The sequence below is a fragment of the Lynx canadensis genome, chromosome A1 (genome assembly GCF_007474595.2).
Source record: "Lynx canadensis isolate LIC74 chromosome A1, mLynCan4.pri.v2, whole genome shotgun sequence".
In the NCBI taxonomy this organism is placed as follows: domain Eukaryota; kingdom Metazoa; phylum Chordata; class Mammalia; order Carnivora; family Felidae; genus Lynx; species Lynx canadensis.
Genome location: NC_044303.2, coordinates 85587134 through 85611222, shown reverse-complemented (window position 1 = coordinate 85611222; position 24089 = coordinate 85587134). Strand labels below are relative to the sequence as shown.

At 39.4% G+C, this 24089-nt stretch overlaps 1 protein-coding gene across 1 annotated transcript; it reads right to left on the bottom strand.

Annotated features, from left to right (window-relative positions):
* Positions 1-5766: 5766 nt before the first annotated feature.
* TRIM58 (tripartite motif containing 58) lies at positions 5767-22196 on the bottom strand. The gene is made up of 6 exons (XM_030314772.1): positions 21715-22196; positions 17535-17630; positions 13833-14063; positions 11083-11105; positions 10885-10985; positions 5767-6466 (listed from the first exon to the last, which is right to left on the bottom strand). Exons 1-6 carry the CDS (start codon positions 22135-22137, stop codon positions 5877-5879), a joined length of 1464 nt encoding a protein of 487 aa, XP_030170632.1. The 5' UTR covers positions 22138-22196; the 3' UTR covers positions 5767-5876.
* Positions 22197-24089: the final 1893 nt, after the last annotated feature.

The following is a 24089-nucleotide window of genomic DNA, read 5'->3' as shown; positions in this document are numbered from 1 at the left end:
AGATCTCATTTTCTCATGTCTGCCTGAGAAATCTATCTTCCTTGACACCAATTCTAACATTAAAAAAAAAGGGGGGGAATTTGTATATTGTGTTTCTTCATATTTTGTCTCTTTAGCACTTTTACTTGTTTATCTTTTAAAATGATTTTGTATTGGTAGATTATTGCTCTATTATAGCTAAATAACATGAGTTGTGATATATGTGCTTATGTGTAGCTTTTCTCTTGGTCTGTCTGTCATAATTCATAAACTTTCCAAGAGCAAGGAGGATACTCCTCATTTTATATTTTTGTGTTCCTTTGATTCATATCATACAGCTTTTTTTTAAACAAACCAAAAGATAACTGCAGATTTATGAGTTGAGTACCTAAATCCAGAAATCTACTCACCATCTTTATTTGTATGCACCAGGTTCCACTAAAAGTCAGAAGTCAGAATGTACAGATCTAGGTGGAGGACCTCCATGGGATTTTACAATGCCCTCTCCATGACTACTGAGTTCACATGGGTGTTCTAGCCAGGTGTAATTCCAGATGTGGAGGAAATGAAAGCACCTCTCCTTGGCTTGGCTCATTCCTCTTTAAATGCAATTGACCACAATATTTATGCTGAGGGCAATGATAGTATGATGTAGCTCTCCTGAGGAAAGACTGGGGAGGTGTTATAATGGTGGTCTTGATTCATCAACAGCCTTAAGCTCTGGGAAAACTTCTGAGCCCACAGGGGTCATTAGTACATACACTGAGGTGTGCTATAGATATCTATCACATTGTGTTCAATCTCCCATAAGGTCCAGACAAAAAATGAGTACCATGATAATTTGTCCCTTGTATAAAAAAAAGATTTATTACTTCATGTAAGTAAAACTAAAGCCTCAATCCATTGTTGTTTTATAAACATAAATCCTGATGGGCCATTTGCTCCCCTGTTACCAAGAATTTTTATGTGCCTGAAAAACAATTGAGGACTAATCAGTTCCATACTACATGGAATAAGATCATGCTTTTTTTTTTTCCTTTTTTCCTCCTTAGCAAAAGAATTTTGACCTTTTTTTTTTACTAAAAATTTTATATATGATGACAAAGAACTCTTTGTCTTAGTGAAAAATGTCATAAATGCATTAACTAATATACATTTTATTATTAATTTAAGGAGCTAATAGGGTGAACTATTTTGTTTAATTCATTTATTTACTTATTTATTTTTAGATCTGAAAGGAAGATGTCAGCATATATTAACTTATACCTTATAGTTTCAGAAAAAAAAAACCTAGAGGTAATTTGAGCAGTTATTATGAAATTCTAACTTTATTAGATTGTGGATACATGACCATGTTTTTAATGCCCTTATTGAGGCAAATATGACATCATGAGGTTGGATTTTTTTTAATAATACTAAAGTAAATAGATAAATAGAAATTGAATCCATGCAATCAGCCAAGAAATATCAGAGAAAAATCAGACGAGTTTGAATCAACTAGTTAGAGAATTTATCAAAAGGATTATTTGGGTACTTTTGAGTACATATAGTTACAGAGTCAGGGAACAAAGAGGATATTTCATATAAATGAATCAATATAACTTGTAGGTTTCTAGAATGTGTATGGGATACATATTCAGACCACCTCCATTGTTCCCTCTTCCCTGTTGAACAATTCCACAGAGGGACCCAGTAGCGCACAGAAAATATGCATGGAGGGGTCCATGCTTGAAGAGCAGACAGGTTTAATAAATCCCAGCGTTCCCAATTTCTGTGCCCTTTGGGACACTAAGAGTTGAAATTACAACTCTAAATTTGCTAAGTTCTTTCTAACTCCTACTGCAGCTATTTCACTTCCTATGTCCAACCAGCCCCATATATCTCTCTCCTCCCTTTTTTCTTCATTCAGGACCTTCTTAACATGTTAGAATCATTAGCTTATTTGGTTAACTCACTTGACAAACCAGTCACCTGATTGAGGGGGTGGAGTAGGAAATTATCAAATTAGTTATTTGAATAGATTATGCAGTCTTGTTAAACTGTAAACTTAACTCTGAGAGCTATAGCTTCAGAAAAACTAGAATCTAAGGCTTGCAGTTGACTTTTGAATCATTCTTTATGATTTTAGTCATTCCTTAAAGTGACCTGGGCCAGACAAAAAGTCCAATGTATAATAACAGAGACATGCATGATGGTAAGAAGTGATGGGGAGGAGAGGAGACCCAAGATACCCTTTAGCTGTTGGAGTTGGCTCTTCTGTGAACCTCAGATCAAGAGGGTCTCATAAAGCATGAAAGATTCAATTTAAAAAAAGGTTTTAGTCCATATAATTTTACAGAATTCTCCCCACACCCTTAGTGGGTATGAAAGGTGGCATACAGAGTGCATATGAGGTAATGCATAATTCAAAAGTGTTGGCATATTGTCATAGGGAATCAAAGCTACAGGAGGCTCAATAGGACCATACCTGGGAATGGCAAGTCATCATGTTCCTAGAATTTATTACCTTCACAAATTGATCCTTCTTTTCAAATTTTCTGTATACCTAAAAATGGATTCTACTCATTTAGCACTTGACATTAAACTTTACTGGACAGTGATTGTGTACTTATAAATAATAGTAATAATAATAAAATAATAATTATAATAGTATAATATGTTACATTTCAGAAAACACTTTTAGATCTATGATTTAATGCTTCCCCTGAAAGTCAATCATTTATTATTCAGCAAATATGAATTGAGTGATAACCATGTACAAACCAGTATTTGAGGTGCTTGAGATATGTTGGAAATACTGTTATCAATAGACCGATATCCCTCCCTTCAGAGTGCTTACATTCCACCAATAAAAGGCAAAACAAACAAACAAAAATAAACACAATAAATAAGACAACAATATAATAGAATACATTTAGAAATTGTTAAGTACAATATTGGAAAAAAAAGGCTCCATTGGGCCTGGTAAAGGGGACTGGGAGAGTGGGTTCTGGGTGGACTCCAATGTGATTCAGACAGTTTAGTTGAACTGAGAAGTTGGATTTGAGCAGGATTAATGAAAAAAATGGGATGAGTAAAGGAGATATGTGGGAAAATGGAACCACAGGTAGAGGGCTCATCTGGGAGAAAGACCCATGGTGGGAAGTGCCTTGTCTGATGTAAACCCAGCCTAGGTGCCAGGATAGAGGGAGGAAGATAAAAACAGAAGCATGTGGAGGGACACAAAATCAGAATCAGGTAAGGAGCTGGTGTTCAGATACTCCAGGGTTTGAAGTTTTGCTGTAAAGATTATCTAAGTTGAATGGAAAGTCATTGCAAAGTACTGTCTTGGGAGCTGAAGGATAACCCAGCTGCAGCATCCATAATGGATGTGCAAAGGGCTGGAGTACAGCTAATGTTAGGAACCGAATGTAGCAACTCAGTGGAAGAGGATGGAAGTTCAGACTAGTTATAGCAGCAGAGTGGTTAGGACTGGCTAAGCTTTGTATATGTTCTGAAGGTAGAACCAAGGGTTTGCTGATGGTTTGGATGAGGGCCAAAGAAATCAAGAGAGAAGTCAACCAGATTCTTGGCTTGAGCAACTGAAAAGATGGTGTTGCTTTCCACTGAGATGGAGAAGTCTGTGTGTGTGTGTGTGCATGCATGCGTACATGCACACTCTCACATTCCTGTATGTTTCAGGAGAATAGGAAAAATCTTTAAATAGGATTTAAAGAAGTTTGCTGTTAGTGAACCAGAATTCCATAAAGAAGAGAAGAAACCTTTAGGAAGACGCACAAAACCTTGCAAAGTTTAGGAAACAAGGGATGAAGGCACACTTAAGTTGGCTTAATGATTGACATAAATCATAGTAAGATGCAAAGTAAGATAACAGCATTAGAGGGAAACAGTGGAAACCAGGATGTTTGCTTTCTCATAGGAACTAGTTATTCTCTGTTCACACCCTGACTATGTGGTGTCGTCCTTCTACCCATTAAGCATAAGTGAATGGGTGTTGGAACCCCCAAGGAGGTGAGATCTCACAAAAGTGACTCTGTTTCTCCTGATGTCTATGTGGAAGGGTCTCTACTGCTCTGAGTGTATTTTCTCTGCATTGACTCCTGTCATGGATCCTGGCCTTACAGTAACAGCAACACTCAGGTGTTACAGTAAGTTGCCAGCTCCTGTTTAATCCCTGATGATGGGGAAACATGAGCTAAAACCCAAGGCATGAGCCTGTTCTCTACTCAAACCATGCATGGAAGAGGCCTAGGGCATTCATGGTCTATAAAATGTCACCAAGATGGAGATAAGAATACATTAATACCCCCATTTGGAAAGGAGAGATGGAGAGAGGAATTGTTTGCTTATGATCAAATATAAATATACCAAACATGAATGTATATAAATCTTTTTTAATGTAAGGATTCATCAATAAAGTTCATAGGGTCATTTGGTAATAGTTTATGAGATCATACCATTTCTAAAATTATTATACTTCATGATAGTCCTCCAAATGTAAGAAAAACGTCTGGAAAGAAAAATATTGAAAAATTGCAGAAAGAAAACTATGTTAATAATGTTATTGGAAAGTAAGTGAAAGATTTTAGTCAAAGAGATCTCTCTGGAAGAGAAAAATACTTAAAATTCAAGGTAGAATTAAAGTGGAAGATCAAAATGTTGGCAGATTATTATCAAAATACTGTTAACTAAATTTGCCATTCATTAGTAATTGTTTGGCACTTAAACATTTGGATTTTAGCATTTGCCTCGAAATTTTTTATTAGACAGATACAGAGAAATATAACAGCAAAGTTAGCCTTCAATGATTTAAGAATTTTGTTAGGAAAGTAGAGAGTATATTTTAAAGATAAGTCAAATATTATTAGCAGATCATCATCATAATCGTCATCATCATCTTTATATTGTATTTAAGTAGAAAGTTTAATTAAAACCAATCATATCAATCATGATCTTAAATATTTGCCATAGAATTCTAAGATCCATATCATTTTTCCACATATAGGAACCATATTAAGTAGCTGAGACCTAAAGAGAAAGGTGTTGAGGTCTTAAACTAGTAAATGGCTAAGTCAAAGAACTAGTTGCATCAGAATTTTGAGAAATTCCTACTCTAAAACATGTCTCCAAAGATAAAGGGAAAAATGGCAGTCTCAGAGGGGTATGGTGTGGTAATCAGTTATATCAGAATGAAAGAAATGGATTCCAGAATCCTCAGAAATTAGTCTCAGTACAAAGAGGATTCAAAGAGTAAATGAATGTAGTCATAGGAAAATTGAATAAAAGAAATGGTCCTAAATTTGTTAATCTAGAAAAAAATGGAAGGCTAAACAAGAAGAGGTAGAGACAGAAAAAAAAGTCAAGAGCAAGAAAGAGAAAAAGTTAGAGACGGAGACAAACACACAGAAAGAATGAGAGAAGAGAAGGGAAATAAGGAGAGGGAGAAACAGAATTATAGATCTGATGCTGTATTGGACTGTTCTCCATGAATTTAGGAATTGCCATTTCTAAAAAAAAAAAAATGACATTTCTTATTCTCAATATATCGAAGACTTGGAACAAAAGGATATAAAAATGAATGTGAAATTATAATGAATGTATAGAAATCTTTGTTTAACACCAGGTCCATTCACTTGAAGAAAGCCTCATCAAGAAAATCTGTAGCACCACCTGGAAAGACTTGAGATTGCTGCATTTCTAAAATTATTATGCTCTGTAATCCTGCTCCAGATGCAAATATTTCATATTTTCTGTTTTGTCCTCATGGAAAAATGTCCATAGCAATAAGGATTAAAGTGCTGATCTAAATGGGGACATTTTGGGGCTTAGCATATTTGCATCCTCCCGATTCCACTCCAGGAAAACTTGCTAGGCATAAAATTCTCAGGAACAGAATTTTAGGAATGATCATGTCCAACATTAGAAGCAGAGTAAAGATGACCCCTGGATGCCCAATTTTCTGACTCCACATCTGTCATAGGTGGCAAGGTAAGAGGAATCGTGTCACAGATGAAAAAGTAAGGTCGGAGAATACCAGAGAACAGTTGGTTGAATGTGTAGATGTAAGACCCATTTGTTACATTGTAAAAGGAGATTTCACCTGCTTCATAGTCCAAAAAAATCCCAATGCAGTGAGGCCGTTCCAGGTGGAGGAGAGGTACAGATGGGGAGGCAAGGACCATGTACTCATTTCCTTTCAGCAGCCACATGGCCCAGACTCCGTTCTCAGGAGAGGGTGTGGTCTCCCCCTTTCTCAGCACCGTCTCTCGACAGACACCTACACCCCACTCTGCTCTTTCTCCTACCATGACCTCCCAGTAATGCCTCCCTGAGGAGAAGTTCTGCAAACCCAGGACACAGGGCCATGTATCAAATCGCTCCGGGTTGTTGGGGAGATCCCTCCACAGCTCTCCGTCCTGCACACTGCGCAGATCAGCAGTCAAGAGGAGGCTAGGATGCGCTGTGACAGGGTCCAGCTTGACATCAACTGTGGGAAGAATTTTGTGGGACATATGAAACGTCAGAAAAGACAGGTAAAAACTTAGGAAGCCACAATATTATGGATAATAGTCCATAATACTCTCCATTTCTCTCTCTCTCTATTAACTCCTAGAGAAAGTGAAATAAATATTTTACCTTGCAGGTGGCTGACTATTTTCTTCATCACTCACTTGTGTATTCCTCAGTTACCTCTACATGATTCAGAACTCATTATTGCCTCAATAAAAACATAACCATTGATAATATGACAAACCATGTGCATGGCCATTTAGATTCCTTTCATCTAAATTCAGAGCACTTGGGTGTTCTTAGGAAGATCTTCCACATTTATTTTTTTTTCTCAAAATCCATAGGAAAATTTCATTAATTTGAAATCCACTACTTTCAAAGTTATGTTACTGTGGTAGGCAGAATTCTAAGATGAGCTCCATGACCTTCAGACCCTGGTGCTACTCTCAGGATTATGTTATGTTATTTGAAAAGAGGAAGATTATCTGAGTGGATCTAATATAATCACACAAATTCTTGAAATGGGGATCTCAGCCCTACAACTGTCAGGACTACATTATGCCTATAAACTGAATAAACTTGGGAGTGGATTCTTCCCCAGGCTCTTCAGAGAAGACCAGCTTGGCCAACACTTTAATGTTGATCTTGTGAAACCATAAGAAGAAAAATTAGCTGATCCCACATGGATGTCTGATCTGTATAATTATGAGCTAATAAGCATGTGAGGTTTTAAGCAGTTAAGTCTGTGGTAATTTGTTATACACCAATAGAAAACCAATATTGATGCTGTGAAGTCCCAGTCAGATTGATGTGAAGTTTTACTTGTGCATGTGTGAAATCTCAGTGAAGAAGGAAGGATGTAAAATATTCAGTGTCTTGTCTTATAAATATTCAAAATAATAAATTTCATCAACATAGTTTTATTTTTAATATCATAATAACAAATACTATTCCAATGACCACTTCTAGCGATCTTGTGTTGAAACCCAAACCTGAGTTGGTCACATAAATAATACCTCATCTCTGCTAATGCATTTACCCACCCATAGAGTGGCCATTATCATCCCCACATTACAGCTGAGGAGACTCAGAATCAGAGCTTATGTGGTCTCTCCATATTCTAGAAGTCATAAATAGCAGACTGAGACATGGTTTTCCATGGAATTGTGCTAGGTGTATTTGATGTATGTTATGTCTTTACACATTATTTCCCAGCCACCACACTTCCTTGCTCCATTTATAAGAAAATAAATCTGTGACATGGTTTCTAATATGGTCTGTCTCCAATTCCTTCCCCACCCTTCTCTGTTAGATTCAATTGCTCATCATGATATAACAACACTGTAATCAAACTGTCCGTGTCCATCTCCTCAGTGACCTCCACACTGATGAGTTCACCTTAAATTACTTCTGTGTAGCATTAATGCTGTTGAGAATACCCTTGTTCTGAAAAACCTCCTTTCTCTTTCCCAAAGGCAGCCATCATCATGCTTTCCTTCCCTCTTTTCTCCTCACTCCTTCTTGATCCCCTTTCTTGTTTTCTCCTCTTCTCCATCACTGCCATTGGAGAAACCAGTGGTCTCAGGACCTGGACGTCTTCTTTCTGTCTCAGCACACAATAGTTCTTGGGCTGGTTGGCTCATTGATTTAATTTAATTCCATTCATATGCTTACCAACTCCAAATGCATATCTCTACCTTAGACCTTTCTCCTGAAACTCCATATTTGCAAAATCATTTGCCTACCTGACATCAAACTTTTGAGATTTAATACTCATCACAAGATTGATATGCTCAAAACCCAACTCCCCTCCTTCTGCCTCACCTGCCCTTTAACCATCAATGTAAATGGCAACTTCCTTACACCAGCTCTAGAGATTTAAATCTTTGGGTCATTTCAGACTTTTCTCTTTCTCTGACAACTCACATCTAATCCAACAGCAGATCTTGCCAGCTCTACCTTCAAAATATGCTAAGATTCTGTACACACCTCAGCGCCTCCAACAGTACCACTCCAATCCAATCCACAATCATCTCTAATGGAATTATTGCAAAGGCTCCTAATTGCTTTTCCCACATAAAGCCTTGCCCCTTTGAATTTATTCTCAGTGAAGCATACATAGTGAGCCTCTCAAAACATTAATATAATCATGCTATTCCTCCATTCACAGTTTTTTTTTTAATTTTTTTTTCAACGTTTATTTATTTTTGGGACAGAGAGAGACAGAGCATGAACGGGGGAGGGGCAGAGAGAGAGGGAGACACAGAATCGGAAACAGGCTCCAGGCTCTGAGCCATCAGCCCAGAGCCCGACGCGGGGCTCGAACTCACGGACCGCGAGATCGTGACCTGGCTGAAGTCGGATGCTTAGCCGACTGCGCCACCCAGGCGCCCCCATTCACAGTTTTTTTACTGATTTCCTGTTTACTCAAAGGTAAAGCTTCCTGCTCACAGTGACCTGCCCATACCACCCTGTGCTAATTGGTCTTGTCTTGGCCTCTCTGACTCTCCCCTTGTTAATTCTTCCCCAGCTACAGAGACCTCATAGTTCCTGAAACACATCTTCTATATTTCTATCTCAGGCATGGGCACTCATTGTTTCTATTGCCTGGAATGTTTTCTTTCAGATTAGATATCTGATGAGTTATCCCTGAAGGGGCCCTCCTTTATTGTCAAATTCAAGTTTAGATGCCCTACCCCACGAACTTCTGGCTACCCTTACCTTATATTCTGCATAATCTTCTAACATTCTGTGTATTTTGCATAATTTAAGTAAATATTTACAACACAAAGTTATGGATTTGTAGGATTTTTTGTTATTGTTCAATAATATATTTCAATACTTAGAGTAGTGACTGGCATAAATTCATTTTATTGAATTGATTCATTAATTATTTAATTCACTAAAGGAAATGGGAATATTATGACACTGATTATGAGAGTTTAATAAATTGTAACAATTCATGCAGTTGGTATATATTAATTTTCCCATCATTAAGCAGGAGCAGGACTGGTAACATGGGTTTTCTCAATATGGGTCAAAGCTGTCTCCCTGTAAGTAGTGAAACCAGTATTTAGCCACAGTTTGTTTTCATTGCTGCATATAACGTGAATTTTAAAAAATAAATACAATGGTACCTGGGTGGCTCAGTCAGTTGAATGTTCGACTTTGACTCAGGTCATGATCTCATAATTTGTGAGTTCGAGCCCTGCATCAGGCTCTGTGCTGACAGCTAAGAGCCTGGAGCCTGTTTCAGATTCTGTGTTTTCCTGCCTCTCTGCACTTCCCCTGTTCGTGCTCTCTCTCTCTCTCAAAAATAAAAATAAGCATTAAAAACACACAAAATAAAAAAAATAAATACAAATATTGAATCTATATTGTTTTAAAGAACAGAATAATCAAATCTAATAGACAAATTTATGTCACCACAGTTATTTGTACACAGAAGTAATTGATTGAATATCATTGGCTCCTCCTCAAGTGACAAATAATAAATCAAATCCTGGGGCGCCTGGGTGGCTCAATCAGTTGAGCGTCGGACTGAGGCTCAGGTCATGATCTTGTGGTCCATGAGTTCCAGCCCCCCATCGGGCTCTGTGCTGACAGCTCAGAGCCTCGAGCCTGTTTCAGATTCTGTGTCTCCTTCTCTCTGACCCTCCCCCATCCATTCTCTGTCTCTCTCTGTCTCAAAAATAAACGTTAAAAAAAATTAAAAAAGATCAAATCTCTTATTGGATGTACCTTAAGGCTTTTATATTGGTTATTTTTCTGCTTTCAAATATCATTCATTTAGTCTTCCAAACAATAATACATTTTTCAGCATTTTATAAACAGGGAAATGAATATTCATTGGAACTAATTTTACTCAAATCACAGTTAATAAACTAAGAAACACACTTTCAAGTCTATGTTGTTCTAACTAAATGTAGCTAAAATGTGTGTTAGTACCTCTGATATTTTTTATAATTATACACATATCCCAGTTTTCTTTCTTCTGAACAAAGTGTTCTCTCCCACCCACCCTTATAACTCGGCATGGCCATGTGACTCACTTTACTTAATAAAATCTTTAGGGAAGCCAGTGTTCCACTGTAGTGTGGTTGCCTTTACAAGCAGTGCCCAAATCACCATAACCGTGCCCTTTCCCAAAGCTACCAGCAACGGAAAGGAGGTTGGGCTCTATCTGCATGGCTCCCAGAGGGAGATGAGGTGAAACAAAAGCCTCCACAATCCAGAAAGAAGCCAATGACATGATTTAAAAATAGCCCTTTACTGATTTTAGTCAGTAAACTTTGGGTTCTGTTTGTTTCTGCAGACTGACTTCTGCAGCAACACATTACAAAAACAGCCAAACCCTGGGCTCCATAGTTCTCCAAGCTCAAAGACGCAGCCTACCTTGGAACTTTCTCAACATTTCCCTCATCCCAGGGATGTGACACATTGTCTTCAGCTCCATGGGGATGTTCTCCAGTTCCACCTGTGTGACATCCTTACTTCTGAGAAGGACACAGAACCAATAATTCTCAGTAGGACTTATCAACCACCTTCCTTGTCATCTCCAAACCCATTCCCTGATTCAGAAAGTAAACATACCTGCTCAATGCTTCTCTCACACCCTGAAAGTAAAAGAGAAATACAAGCAGGTGTGAGTCAGCCCTCTGAACTGCTTTTGACAGATTGGAAACAAACTATGAACATCTCTTTAGGAATGATCAGAAATAATTAACTATGAAGATGAAAATAGAGGAGACATGAATCTCTCTTAACCAAATCCAAAACTTGGCTGTTGACTTTTCTCATGAATTTTAACATAATAGAATCAGTTTGCCTCTATTTGAATAAAATCAGACTACACAAAGTTTAGGTTAACTCCTATGATATCAACCAACTTAATTATTTTTTGAATTGATAATTCTGACATTTGGATATTTTAATAGAGAAATACATTCTGGTAACTAATGTGGATGAAATGAAGGTAAAAATAGACCATAAATGTCTCCAGAATTCATTTGAGGGATGATGAAAGGTATAGACAAAAAAATATTACTCCCAATGTCTCTGTAAGAAAACCCCAAATTCCTCATTCGTTGAACCAACCTACCATAGCTACAAACTCATATGGAAGTAGGTTTACTAACTGGATAAAAAAGAAAGTCATTAACTAATAGCAACATTTTATCTCAAAGGAGATTATTTAAATAAATCACCTGCCTTAAATTTTCCTTTTCCCTCTAAAAAATACCCACGTGGTAGATAATTTTCAGAAGGCATAAACGCAGGGAAATAATTATTTTTTATGGGACTGGCAGGCTTTGGGGGGTGGGAGGGTAAAATGCTGCTTACTGGTACTGAGGAAGAAAGGCAAAGGTGGATATAACAATCAACATAAATAATTTTAGAATATATTCTCCCTAAGATTTGTACTATAAATCATTTTAACAACTTTTGGTGCTAATAAATGCTAGTTTTAAATTGTGTGTTTTGTGGGGCACCTGGGTAGCTCAGTTGGTTAAATTTCCAACTTCAGTTCAAGTCATGATTTCATGGTTGGTGAATTCAAGCCCCTCATCTGGCTCTGTGCTGACAGCTCAGAACGTGGAGCCTGCTTCAGATTCTGTCTCCCTCTCTGTACCCCTCCCCAACTTGTGCTCTCTCTCTTTCAAAAATAAATAAATGTAAAAAAAAAGTAATGGTGTGTTTTGAGATATAGTAAGATAAGATGATGAATATTATTACTGAAAATATTAAGGGCACCTGAGTGGCTCAGTCGGTTGGGCATCTGACTTCAACTCAGGTCATGATCTCACAGCTTGTGTTTTTGAGCCCTGCTTCGAGCTCTGTGCTGACAGCTCATAGCCTGGAGCCTGCTTTAGATTCTGTCTCGCTCTATCTCTCTGCCCCTCCCATGCTCACACTCTGTCTCTCACACAAAAATGAATAAACATTAAAAATATATATAAAAGTTAGAAAAAAGGAAAATGTTAAACTTTCTGTGTATATTTACTGTCTGAAATTCAGAAAATTAATTCCTTTCTCATACTTAGTGTGCTCACAAGGAAATGAGCATAGTAATAGTAATAATAATAATAAATTTTGTGTAGATACAGATATATTGAAGACAAAATGAATTAAAATAGACAAAATAAATAAAAATGCATTGTAAGTTCATTCATTCAATGACCTTCCCCAACTATGTAACCAGTGCTGTTTATTCATTGTACTTGTAAACATTATATAGATAGTTAATATGAATATTTATTTCATGGTACTTTCAGTGTCTGGAACTAACTCAGACAAGGTGGAATCTGTGGGTCAGTGGCTAAGGGATGATATGAATTACTTAGTTCAGAATATCCTGATGAGTCACTGGGGATGAGACAGAATGAAATATGCCCAGAAATCTTTGACTGCAGTAGATTCTATCATGATAATATGCGTACATTAACAACAATGACTTTCTCAGTTCACTTGGGATTTTGATGACCTCCTGGATTTAAGAACAAATATTTTTTCTTGTTATTTGTGTCTCTGCTGTATAATCCCTACTGATTATAAGGAAACTGCACGAAACCCACTGAATCCCTCTTCACTTTGCCTGGAATAGGCATGCAATATGGACAAGGAAATTAGTGTTTGCCATAAGATTTAACAGGAAAACTTCAAGCTGAACAAGTTAAACCATCATTCATATTTTCAGCTCTGACATTGAAATGGATTACCAAAGACTTTTGGAATTGGCCATCACTGAAATACAGCATATCATCATTGACAGATTGACTATGAAGTTTTAAGAAGTGTTTTTCGTGAAGCCCCTGGGTGGCTCACAGTTAAATGTCTGACTTAGGCTCAGATCATGATCTCAAGGTTCATGAGTTTGAGCCTGGCATTGGGGTCTGTGCTGATAGCTCAGAGCCTGGAGCCTGCTACAGATTCTGTGTCTCCCTCTCTTTCTGCCCCTCCCCTGTTCTCTCGCTCTCTCTCTCTCTCTCTCTCTCAAAAAAAAAAAAAAGTAAATGTTAAAAAATTTAAAAAGAAGTGTTTTGCAGGAAACATAGCATAGATTGTCCATTTTCTGGTTAACCTTATAGGTAAGATACCGAATTAATTTTACTTTTTAAAAAATACTTAAACTTTTCTCTCTACTATGAACTATTTTATAGAATTGTGTAGGGTCCCTTCTCATTCTGATGCTAGGACTTCGAATTAAGGTGCCTCACACATACATTCTAGGGTGTCCTTTTGCTAAAAAGCATGAATGACTATGTGATTTGTCTCTGAAAGCGGCTATTTGTCCCTGTGGTCTGGCACTTGAGCCTCCCTGTGCCGGAGGCGCCCAGGCTTACCTCCAGCAGCCCCAGAGCTGGGCGTTGGAACCTCTCCTCCAGCTCCTCAGCCAGCTCCTTCAGAGCCCTGCTTTGCTGCCCCAGAAGGTTCTTGCTGTGCCGCAGTCTCTGCAGGGTGGCTCGCTCCTCCTCCTCCATCCTCCGCAGCTGGAGCTGCTCCTCATGGGCCAGGAAGCCACGATACTTCTCAAACTCCAGCCTGAAGCGCTGCCTCTGCATCTCCACTTTTTCCTGGAGTAACACAGGGGATCAGAGCATCAGCAGCGGGGGCACAGCGTCTGGCTTCCCCATGCAGGTATGGGACAGTGAGGCTGGAGGCAATGTCTGTGAATGAATGGGCTGCATTTTAACAACATGCAGGAACCAGAGGCCAGTAGAGTTTGAGAAGACAGTTGGATTTGGGTTCCCATTTTGCCATGGAGTTGGGTGCAAGGCACTTTTATAGGCAAGTTTTGGAGCCCCATTTTAAATATGGGGAGAGGCACCTGGGTGGCTGAGTTGGTTGAGCATCCCACTCTTGATTTCGGCTCAGGTCAGGATCTTGTACTTCATGAGTTCAAGCCCTGTGTGCTCTGCGCTGACAGCATGAAGCCTACTTGCAATTCTCTCTCTTCCCCTCCCCCACTCACTCTGTCTCTCTCAAAATAAATAAATAAACTTTATTTAAAAAAATAATAAAATAAAATATGGAGAGAGGTACCTGCATGGCTCAGTCAGTTGAACCTCTAACTCTTAATATTGTCTCAGGTCATGATCACAGGGTGATGTGATCGAGCTTGCTGAGCATGAGGCCTGCTTAAGATTCTCTCTCTCTCTCTCTCTCTCTCTCTCTGGGCACCTGGGTGGCTCAGTCTGTTAAGCGTCCAACTTCGGCTCAGGTCATGATCTCGCGGTTCATGAAGTGGAGCCCCACATCAGGCTCTGTGCTGACAGCTCAGAACCTGGGGCCTGCTTCAGATTCTGTGTCTCCCCCCTCTCTGCCACTCCTCCCCCTCATACTCTGTCTTTGTCACTCAAAAATGAGTAAATGTTAAAAAAATTTAAAAAAAGAGAAAGATGCTCTCTCTCTCCCTCTGTCCCTCTCCCCTGATTGTGCCTTCTCTCTAAGATAAAATAAAACATAAATAAAATATGGGGAAACAGGTGTATGGTATGGGAATTAAAATTGCATATCTATTAAATTGCTGAGCAGAATGACTAGCAAGGAATAGTTGCATAATGAAGTTAAAATACATTATTATACTATACATAAAATACATTATAGATTATTATACTAGAGGGACATCTGGGTGGCTCAGTTCCTTAAGCACTGGGATCAGCTCAGGTCATGATCTCAAAGTTGGTGGGCTCAGGCCCTATGTCTGGCTCTGTGCTGACAGTGCAGAGCCTGCTTGGGATTCCCTGTCTCCTTCTCTCTCTGCCCCCCCCCCCAATTGCACTCTGTCTCAAAATAAATAAATAAACTTAAACAAAAAAGAGCCTGATTTAAAAAAAAAAATATTCACTAGAATGAGAAAAGGGTGGAAATAACTTAAGAGCTTACAGAGACCTAGATTTGTAAATGTGAAAAAGAGTCTTAGAGAGTAGAGATGTGAATATTACTTAGTAATATTGTAATTGTGAAACCTAAGGCTAACATTCTCTGTATAGCCCAAAAGTAAATAAATGATTGTCAGGCCATTTACCGCAGAGTTGACTTCAGGAAATTAATACTGATTTCCACCCAAATCTCACATCTACATTTTTTAAATAGACCTAAGGAATATGCTTTGATGCAGCATTATTATACACAGAGACATAAATTTTATTCTCTTCATACTGATATGTGGAAAACTAGCTTTAAACTGAGTATAGGTGGCAAGTTAACCTCCCACAGTCTCTCATTTTGGATTCCCAGGCTCATTGCTAAACATTATAATGCCTTGGTTTGATTAAAGGGCATAAGCTATCACTTTTTATTTTATTTTTTAATTATCATTATTATGTTAGAGACAGAGAGCACAAGTTGGGGAGCAGAGCAGAGAGAGAGGGAGGGAGAGAGACTTGGATTATTAGCCCAAAAAGAACAAAAATTATCATTAAGTATTTAACTACATGTAACTACATACATTAACTATATATTGCATAGCAATAGAAAAAGATAAGACTCAACACAGAAGAAAAATGTAGCCTAAATGGTCCTTATGGAAATATCTGTCTGAGGATAGTGTATAAAACAAAAATTTTAAGAAAAGAGTAAGGAAAGAATTAGAAAAATATAGGAGCACCTAATGGCTCAGTCCATTAAGCCTTTGACTCTTGATTTCATTCAGCTCAAGTCATGATCTCACAATTTGTGAGTTCAAGCCCTACGTTGGGCTCATCACCATGCTGACAGTACAGAGCTTGCTTGAGATTCTCTCTCTACCTCTCTTTCTGCCCCTCCCCCACTCTGGTGTGCATTCATGTGCTTGCTCTTTCTCTCTCTCTCTCTCTCTCAAAATAAATAACCTTAAAAATATAATTAGAAACATTATAGAATATGATCACAGAATAAGGGTTATTTGGAGACAGACAAATAATAGAAATACTCTATAAAATAAATCCTATATATGTTATATATTATTTACATATAACTTTTATGTATAGTTTCTCAATCTTGACCCTAATGATATCTTACCAGACTATTCTTTATTATGAGTTTCACATTAAATTTTTTTTTTTAAAAATGGGGCACCTGAGTGGCTCAGTCGGTTAAGCATCCGACTTCAGCTCAGGTCATGATCTCAAGGTTAGTGGGTTTGAGACCTGCATAGGTTCTGTGCTGACAGCTCACAGCCTGGCACCTGCTTCATATTCTGTGTCTCCCTCTTTCTCTGCCCATCCCCCACTCACGATGTATCTCTCTCTCAAAAATAAATAAACATTAAATTTATTTTTTTTAATTATGAGCTTCCATGGGCTGTCCTGTGCTTTGTATGGTGTTTAGCAGCATGCTTGCCCTTCACGCATGAAATTCCAGTAGCAAGCCCACTCCCCCCCGCCAAATTGTGAGAACCAAAAATATCTACATATATTGTAAAATATCCTTTAGAGGGCAAAATCACTGCAGATTGAAATCACTGTGTGTGGTATGTGTGTATGCATGTGTGTGTGTATGAAGAGTTAAGTGAAAAAACTGATGAACTGTAAAAAAAAAAGATATATATATGAATTACTGAAAAGAGGTGAAAGTTCACATTATCTTCCTATCTGTAAGATGATCACTATTAGCTATATTTCATATCTATCAATGCTGCGAAGTATTTATTATGCCATTCATCCTATACACACACACACACACACACACACACACATATATATATATATATATATATACATATACACACACAAATACATATATTTTAAACTAGTGATGATAGTATGAGACTCTTTTCTAGGTATTAGGAATAGAGCAGTAAATTATAGTAAGATTAAGATCAGTAAAACTATCTATTTACAATTTGGATTGGGGTACTATTAATAGAGATAAAAAGAACACGCATACATGATGTAATTTGCGGGTATGGGATGACCCAGGATGACACTGAGATGTTTCCCAAGAGCAAGTATATAAATGGAAGAAAAGTACTGGAGCAGGGAAAATGGTTGAACAGTAATTTAATGACCCAAACTTGGATCTTTCAGAAAAGCAAGCCTCCTGAAGTTCCAAGAATCTCTTACCTTCCAAATGATAGTTTTCTTCCCCACATTGACCTCCTGAGTCAAGGCCTCCTCCATCTTCTTTCTTACCATTTCCAGGGCCCTCTGGAGCTTTACCTGTTTGGAAAGATACACTGAACCCATTGTATCTGCCCTATTTCAGTACCTGGCATCAACTAGGTTAACCAGGAAATACAAAGATCAATTAAAACAGGCTTTAGTGAGCACATAAAAATGTTTAACCTCATTAAGGATTAAGTAAAATATAAATATATTTTTAAGTATTAATGCCAGGTATAATTAAAGGTTTATCTAAATATATGTTCATTGCAGCATAATTTAAAATAGTAGGACTCTCTTTCCTTTGGGCTGTGGACATACCATCCATATTGCAGAAGATCTTGAAGCTTAGGGGCCACATGAGCCACAGCCATGGCTGCACTGGGAAGCACAGAAGCACCCAGGAGGCCAGGGTAATGTTGGCCTCATGAATCACCATAGTTATCAACTAACCTCCACAAATATTGCCCAGGTTACTTTGGAAAAGGTGGTATAAGTGAGACATTACCACTTAAAGAGGACCAGAGTGTCTGCTCTACTGTTAGCCTTGATAAACAGTGGACACGTCAGTGAGCAGACACCGGGAAATGCTGTGAGAAACAAGACTGGAGCTGCCCCTATCATTGATGTGGTATGATCCGGCTACTACAAAGTTTGGGGAAACAGAAAGGTCCCAATACAGTCTGTTATGGAGAAGGTCAAATTCCTCAGCAGAAGAGCTGAGAAGAAGATTAAGGGTGTGGTGATGGGGTGTTGGGAGTTTGCATCCTGGTAGCTTGAAATGCTAACAAGTGCTTTTCAAAATAAATTAAGTAAGTAATAAAATAAAATGAAATAAAATAAACAAAATAGTAGAATTGTAACTTTAAGTGTCAACAATAAGAGAGTGAGAAAAATATATTTTATATTAACATGATGGAACTAAAATAGTGTGTTGCAAAATACTGAATGACAAGAAATATTCACAATTATAAAATAAATTGAAATAAGTGTATTTTATATAATATGCCACCAATTTTGGGAAAAAAATACTTGCAATGGATATATAAAAACTAGTTAGCATCAAATGTTCAGTAGACAAAATTGCATCTTAATTAGTGCTTGGTTGAAAGTGTATACCTTTTTTTTTTAATAATCTGATTTAACATTTACTTATTTTGAGAGAGACAGACAGAGTGAGCAGGAGAGGGACAGACAGAGAGGGAGAGAAAGAATCCAAAGCAGGCTCCGCACTGACAGTAGAGAGCCCAATGTGGGGCTTGAGCTCATGAACTGTGAGATCATGACCTGAGCCGAAGTTGGATGCTCAACTGACTAAGCCACCCAGGCACCCCAAAAGTGATGTTATTCCTTGTATCTATATATTTAAACTTCTTAAAATTATTTATTGATTTATAATAAGAAAATTGTTTATTATTATTTGGTCAACTGAAACCTTGCAAATTACTAATGCTTAAATGAAAAGAAAATAGAGAATGTCATAAATCTTATGAGGAATTAACAAAAAAAAACAGAAACTATATCTCCTTTCAACCACTGCTAGAAATAAACACATACATTTTATCTACAGAGAACACCCATAAAGATACGCAATATGCATATTTTTAAATTTGTCCCAAGTCATTCAATAAATCTTAGGAAAAATGGGGGGGGGGACTCTTTCTAAAGCCATTTAATAAGTCTTAAACAACAATTGACTTTAAAAAGAAACTTCTATAATCTTATCCATAGCGCTCTACATAAACTAGCAGTAGAATTTATGGAAACGTTTGACAAGATGGGGGAAGTGGCATTGGTTTTAGTGTTTGCAAGAAATAGAACTGTGACACTTAGAGGAAAGCTCCCTTGGGCAGAAGAAACTGTGAGCAAAAGCAAGGAGGGGAAAAAGATGTGGCCTGTTTGGGGACCACAGTGATCAGGCTGGTTTTGTTGGACCTCATGGTTGGTTAAGACAAGAACTGTGGAAACAGAAGTTGGGGCCCTAGAAAGTCTTGACTGACAGGTGAAGGAGTTTAAAAGATATTTATCTGGCATTTAATTAAGGACTACTGAAATATAAGGAACTTCTTGAGACATATTACATGCAATCAAGTTAGATTGAGGTAACTTCTGGATAAAAAGAAAGCAGGGACAACATGCTTTAAAAGTGTAGGTAGAAAGTAGCTGGCACCTGAATTTTGTAGATGACAACAACAAAAAACAAACAAACAAACAAAAAAAACTAAGAGATATTTCTAGGTGTGTCAACAAGGAAGTTGAGGTAAGAAATGTCTCAAAACCTTAATTTAAAACAAAGTTAAGGGGCACCTGAATGGGTCAATCGGTTAATCATTCAACTTTGGCTCAGGTCAAGATCTCAGGTTCCTGAGTTTGAGCCCTGAGTCAGCTCTGTGCTGACAGCTCAGAGCCAGGAGCCTGTTTCAGATTCTCTGTCTCCCTGTCTCTCTGCCCCTCCCCTGCTCATGCTCTGTCTGTCTCTCTCTCAAAAATAAACATTAAGAAAATTTAAAAAGTAAAACAAAATTAAAATAATAACATTATTATTATTTTAGAAATTCAATGTTTGCAAATTATTTCATTGTGATAGTATTCAGTTAGACATGTCAGTAGATTAATGATGACTTTGATCTCCTTTGTGGTAGTAGCTGTTCCAGATGTTGGGAATTTAAACATGATCAGATGGGGTGCCTGGGTGGCTCAGTCAGTTAGGCATCCGACTTCGGCTCAGATCATGATCTCACTGTTTGTAAGTTTGAGCCCTGCATCAAGGCTCTGAGCTGACAACACAGATCCTCCAGGCTCCAGCACAGAGCCTGGAGCTGTTTCAGATCCTCTGTCCCCTCTCTCTCTCTGTCCCTCCTCTGCTCTCTCTCTCTCTCTTTTTCTCAGTTCCTCCCTCAAAAATAAATAAGCATTAAAAAAAAAAAGACATGATCAGGATATGTCAAAGAACTCTTGAAGAGCATCAGTAGGGAAAATTCTGTTAGAGTTTCACAGATGCCACTTTGAGGGCCAAATACTCCAATACGAGTCCTGTCTGCATTGAGGATGCTCACATCATCAGCTGCCAAATAGGTGTTGAAGAGAGACTGGCCTGTGTGCTTACCTACTGGACTCTTACTTCAGGGTACACATGCATCTGCAGACTTTACAAGTGATCAGAGCTGTGTACTCACAGACACTATTCTTAACAAGTGTCCAAACCCCGGCATTGTTTTGGTGACAATATTAATCAACATAGAAGCATTATGAAAAAGCAAGGCATTATACAACTGGGAGTTATTAAGAAGTATTTAAGGGGCGCCTGGGTGGCGCAGTCGGTTAAGCGTCCGACTTCAGCCAGGTCACGATCTCGCGGTCCGGGAGTTCGAGCCCCGCGTCAGGCTCTGGGCTGATGGCTCAGAGCCTGGAGCCTGTTTCCGATTCTGTGTCTCCCTCTCTCTCTGCCCCTCCCCCGTTCATGCTCTGTCTCCCTCTGTCCCAAAAATAAATAAACGTTGAAAAAAAAATTAAAAAAAAAAAAAGAAGTATTTAAAATAAAGACACACACCTGTAACCAAGAACCAATTGGATAACACAACCCTCCACACAGAGGTCTTGCTGTTGGAACCAGAATGTCAGCATCAGCAAGAATAAAACCAAGAGAAGGGGCACCTGGGTGGCTCAGTCAGTTGAGCATCCAACTCTTGACTTGGCTCAGGTCATGATCTGAAGGCCTATGGGTTTGAGCCCCACTAGGGGCTCTGCACTAAGCCTACTTGGGATTCTCTCCCTTTCTCTCTGCCATCTCCCCTGCTCTCTCTCTCAAAATAAATAAACTTAAAAAAAAAAAAGATGAAACTAAAAAGCTAGGGAAGGCTTCATGGGAAAAGGGACAGTCTAAAATAAGGGTGCATTTGAACTCCTGAATAGAGGTCCCAAAAGGGGGTTACTATAAGGCAAGGAGACCGAACTTGAATGTGGGCTGTGAGAGACAGGATGTGGGAAGGGCACAGATCAGGATAGTATCATGTGGGTTTGTCCCTAGGGTTTGTCACTAACACCTGTGGCTCAGTCCGCTCGGATGTCTGGGCCGCATTTGCAGACTCGCAGTGGGGGCCTCTCCACGTGTGCTTTGCAGGGTGCGCACGGGGACTCTCACCTGGTAACACCGAGCTGCCTCTTGCAGAGGCATGGTGTGGTGACTCCTGTGTTCAGCAGTCGTGTCACAGACCCAGCACAGTGCCTCCTGGTCCACTTCGCAGAAGAGGGTCAGTTCCTCGCAGTGCTGCGCACACAGGCGCACTCCCACCGGCCCCGCGCCAAGCCCCAGCTGCCGCACGCTGTCCACCAGGCTGGCCAGCTGCCGGTTGGGCCGAAAGCTCTCCAGCCCAAAGGGGCCCCGGCACTGCGGGCAGGCATAGAGGCCGCCCTGCGCGCTGTCAGACTTCTCACAGAACTCCGAGATGCACCTGAGGCAGAAGCTGTGGCCACAGGCCACGCTGACCGGATCCTGAAGGAAATCCAGACACACCGGGCACCTAGCCTCTTCGCGCAACCGCTCCCCAGGTGCCCCAGAGGCCATGGCAGGCTGGAAGTCGCCTGGCCCCGCTGATAGCAGCGCTCTCTTCCCCAGCTGCACACGCTATCTGGGCCAGTGCTCTGGCACAGAAGGGAGGGACTCTACAGCGTCAGAAGATGCAGGCCCAGGAAGGGTTTTATCCACTGGCTCCACTCCAAGAGTCCAAACCAGCCACTCCCTGGGAAAAGTCATAGCTCAGACAACCCTCAGTTACAAGGATAAAATTAACATTTTAAAATAGTGTTTAATAATGTTAACCCTGGCCTCCTGGGAAACTGAACATTTCTAACGGAATCCCTCACACTGTACCTTAATGGAGCCCCTAATCTCATGTTTTCACTGTCAGTGCATTTGGAGAATGGTTGAGCTCCTGCCTTTCGTTACTTTCTGAACTATTCCATGGTCTCCTTATCCTTATAAGACATAATAAGTTCTTAAAATATGTTCCAAACTTTAATTTGTCTACTCCTGTTTAATTAGCTCATGATAAAGAAATGAGTAGGGGAACCTGGGTGGCTCACTCTGGTAAGCACCTGACTCTTGATTTACGCTGACGTCTTGATCTCTGTGTTTGTGAGTTGGAGCAGTGGGTGGCGCTCTGCCCTCCCAGCACAGAGACTGTTTGGTATTCTCTCTCCCCACTCTGCCCCCTTCCACTCTCTCTTTCATTCTTTCCCAAAATAAATAAATTAAAAAAAACAAAAACAAAAAAAAATGAAATGAGTACATGAAGTAGGCTGCTGTGGAGATGTTGCAAATGTGTGTAGGATAATGATAGGTGTATAGATCAGCAATGATTCAGAACATAAGTATCTGGCATAGTTCAATGAGGGTCCCATAAGGACTGCATACTTGTTATTACTGTTGCAAAACTGTAGGCTGAGGCTTTCCTCAGAAGGAATAATTCAAGCAGAGTCCATCAGTGCTCCTTCACCTCTGAGATGGGGAGACTGAGAAAAAGGCATAAGGAACAAGATAATTTGAAGACAGGATATGATGCCGCTCAGGATAAGCATGGTGAGGCCATTAGGTCATCTGGAAGGTGGCAAATACAGGGAGTGTCTGTCACTGTGCAACATGTAATTTCCATTCTGTGGAGTTTGGAGTGATGGTGGGTATGCCTGGACCTAATTATCCAGTCTCCCTCAGCACACGTGTGTCAGTAGTCAGAGTCTCGGACACAAGTGTAAGAGAAAGATATAACCGGCATCTCTCAAGGAGCCTTAAGACACGTCATGAGCACTCAGGCAATTACAAGGAACTAACTAGGAGAAAGGATGTTCACCCATGCACAAGAAGATAATAGAGGACTCTGAACTAGCTTGCATGGTTGGGCTGTAGCCCTCAGGGAGTCTCTGAGCTAACAACTGAGGTGTGAGTACAAGCAGTAAGCAGGAAGGGAAGCCACACACAGAGGACACAGGGTGCACAGAACTGAACTGTATGGGAGGGAGCAGCATACACCACCTGACAGCCATCCAGGCAGGCTGGTATGTGGGACCAGATGACGAAGAGTGGCTGCCGATAAGGTCCCAGGGAGAGGCTGGGACACATGACTCAGGTGTTTGGGGCTGATGTGAGGTTTGTGTGTCCTTATTCTAAGGATAAGTTCTTAGCCTGAAGTTTTGGTGGTGGGCAGGGTCTGAAAGGTTTATCTGTCCAGAGTCTCGGTGGATAAAAAAAAAAAAAAAAAAAAAGATTCTTTGAGAACAAACAGATGCAGGTATGAGCTGAACAACAGAGATGTGGAGTTAGAAAAGAAAGCAAAAAACAGAGGGCTTCTCGCTAGAAAAGCAGACCCTGGCCCAGGCTGAATGAGCTGGTTATTTTTAAGAGCACCAGTCGGGGAAATTCTATTTTCTAGCTAACGAGGTTTAGATAAAGCCAAGTCCACATTTCTGTGCCAAACTTCCTCTAAAATATGAGGACATTGTTAGTGCCACTCATACAGGACT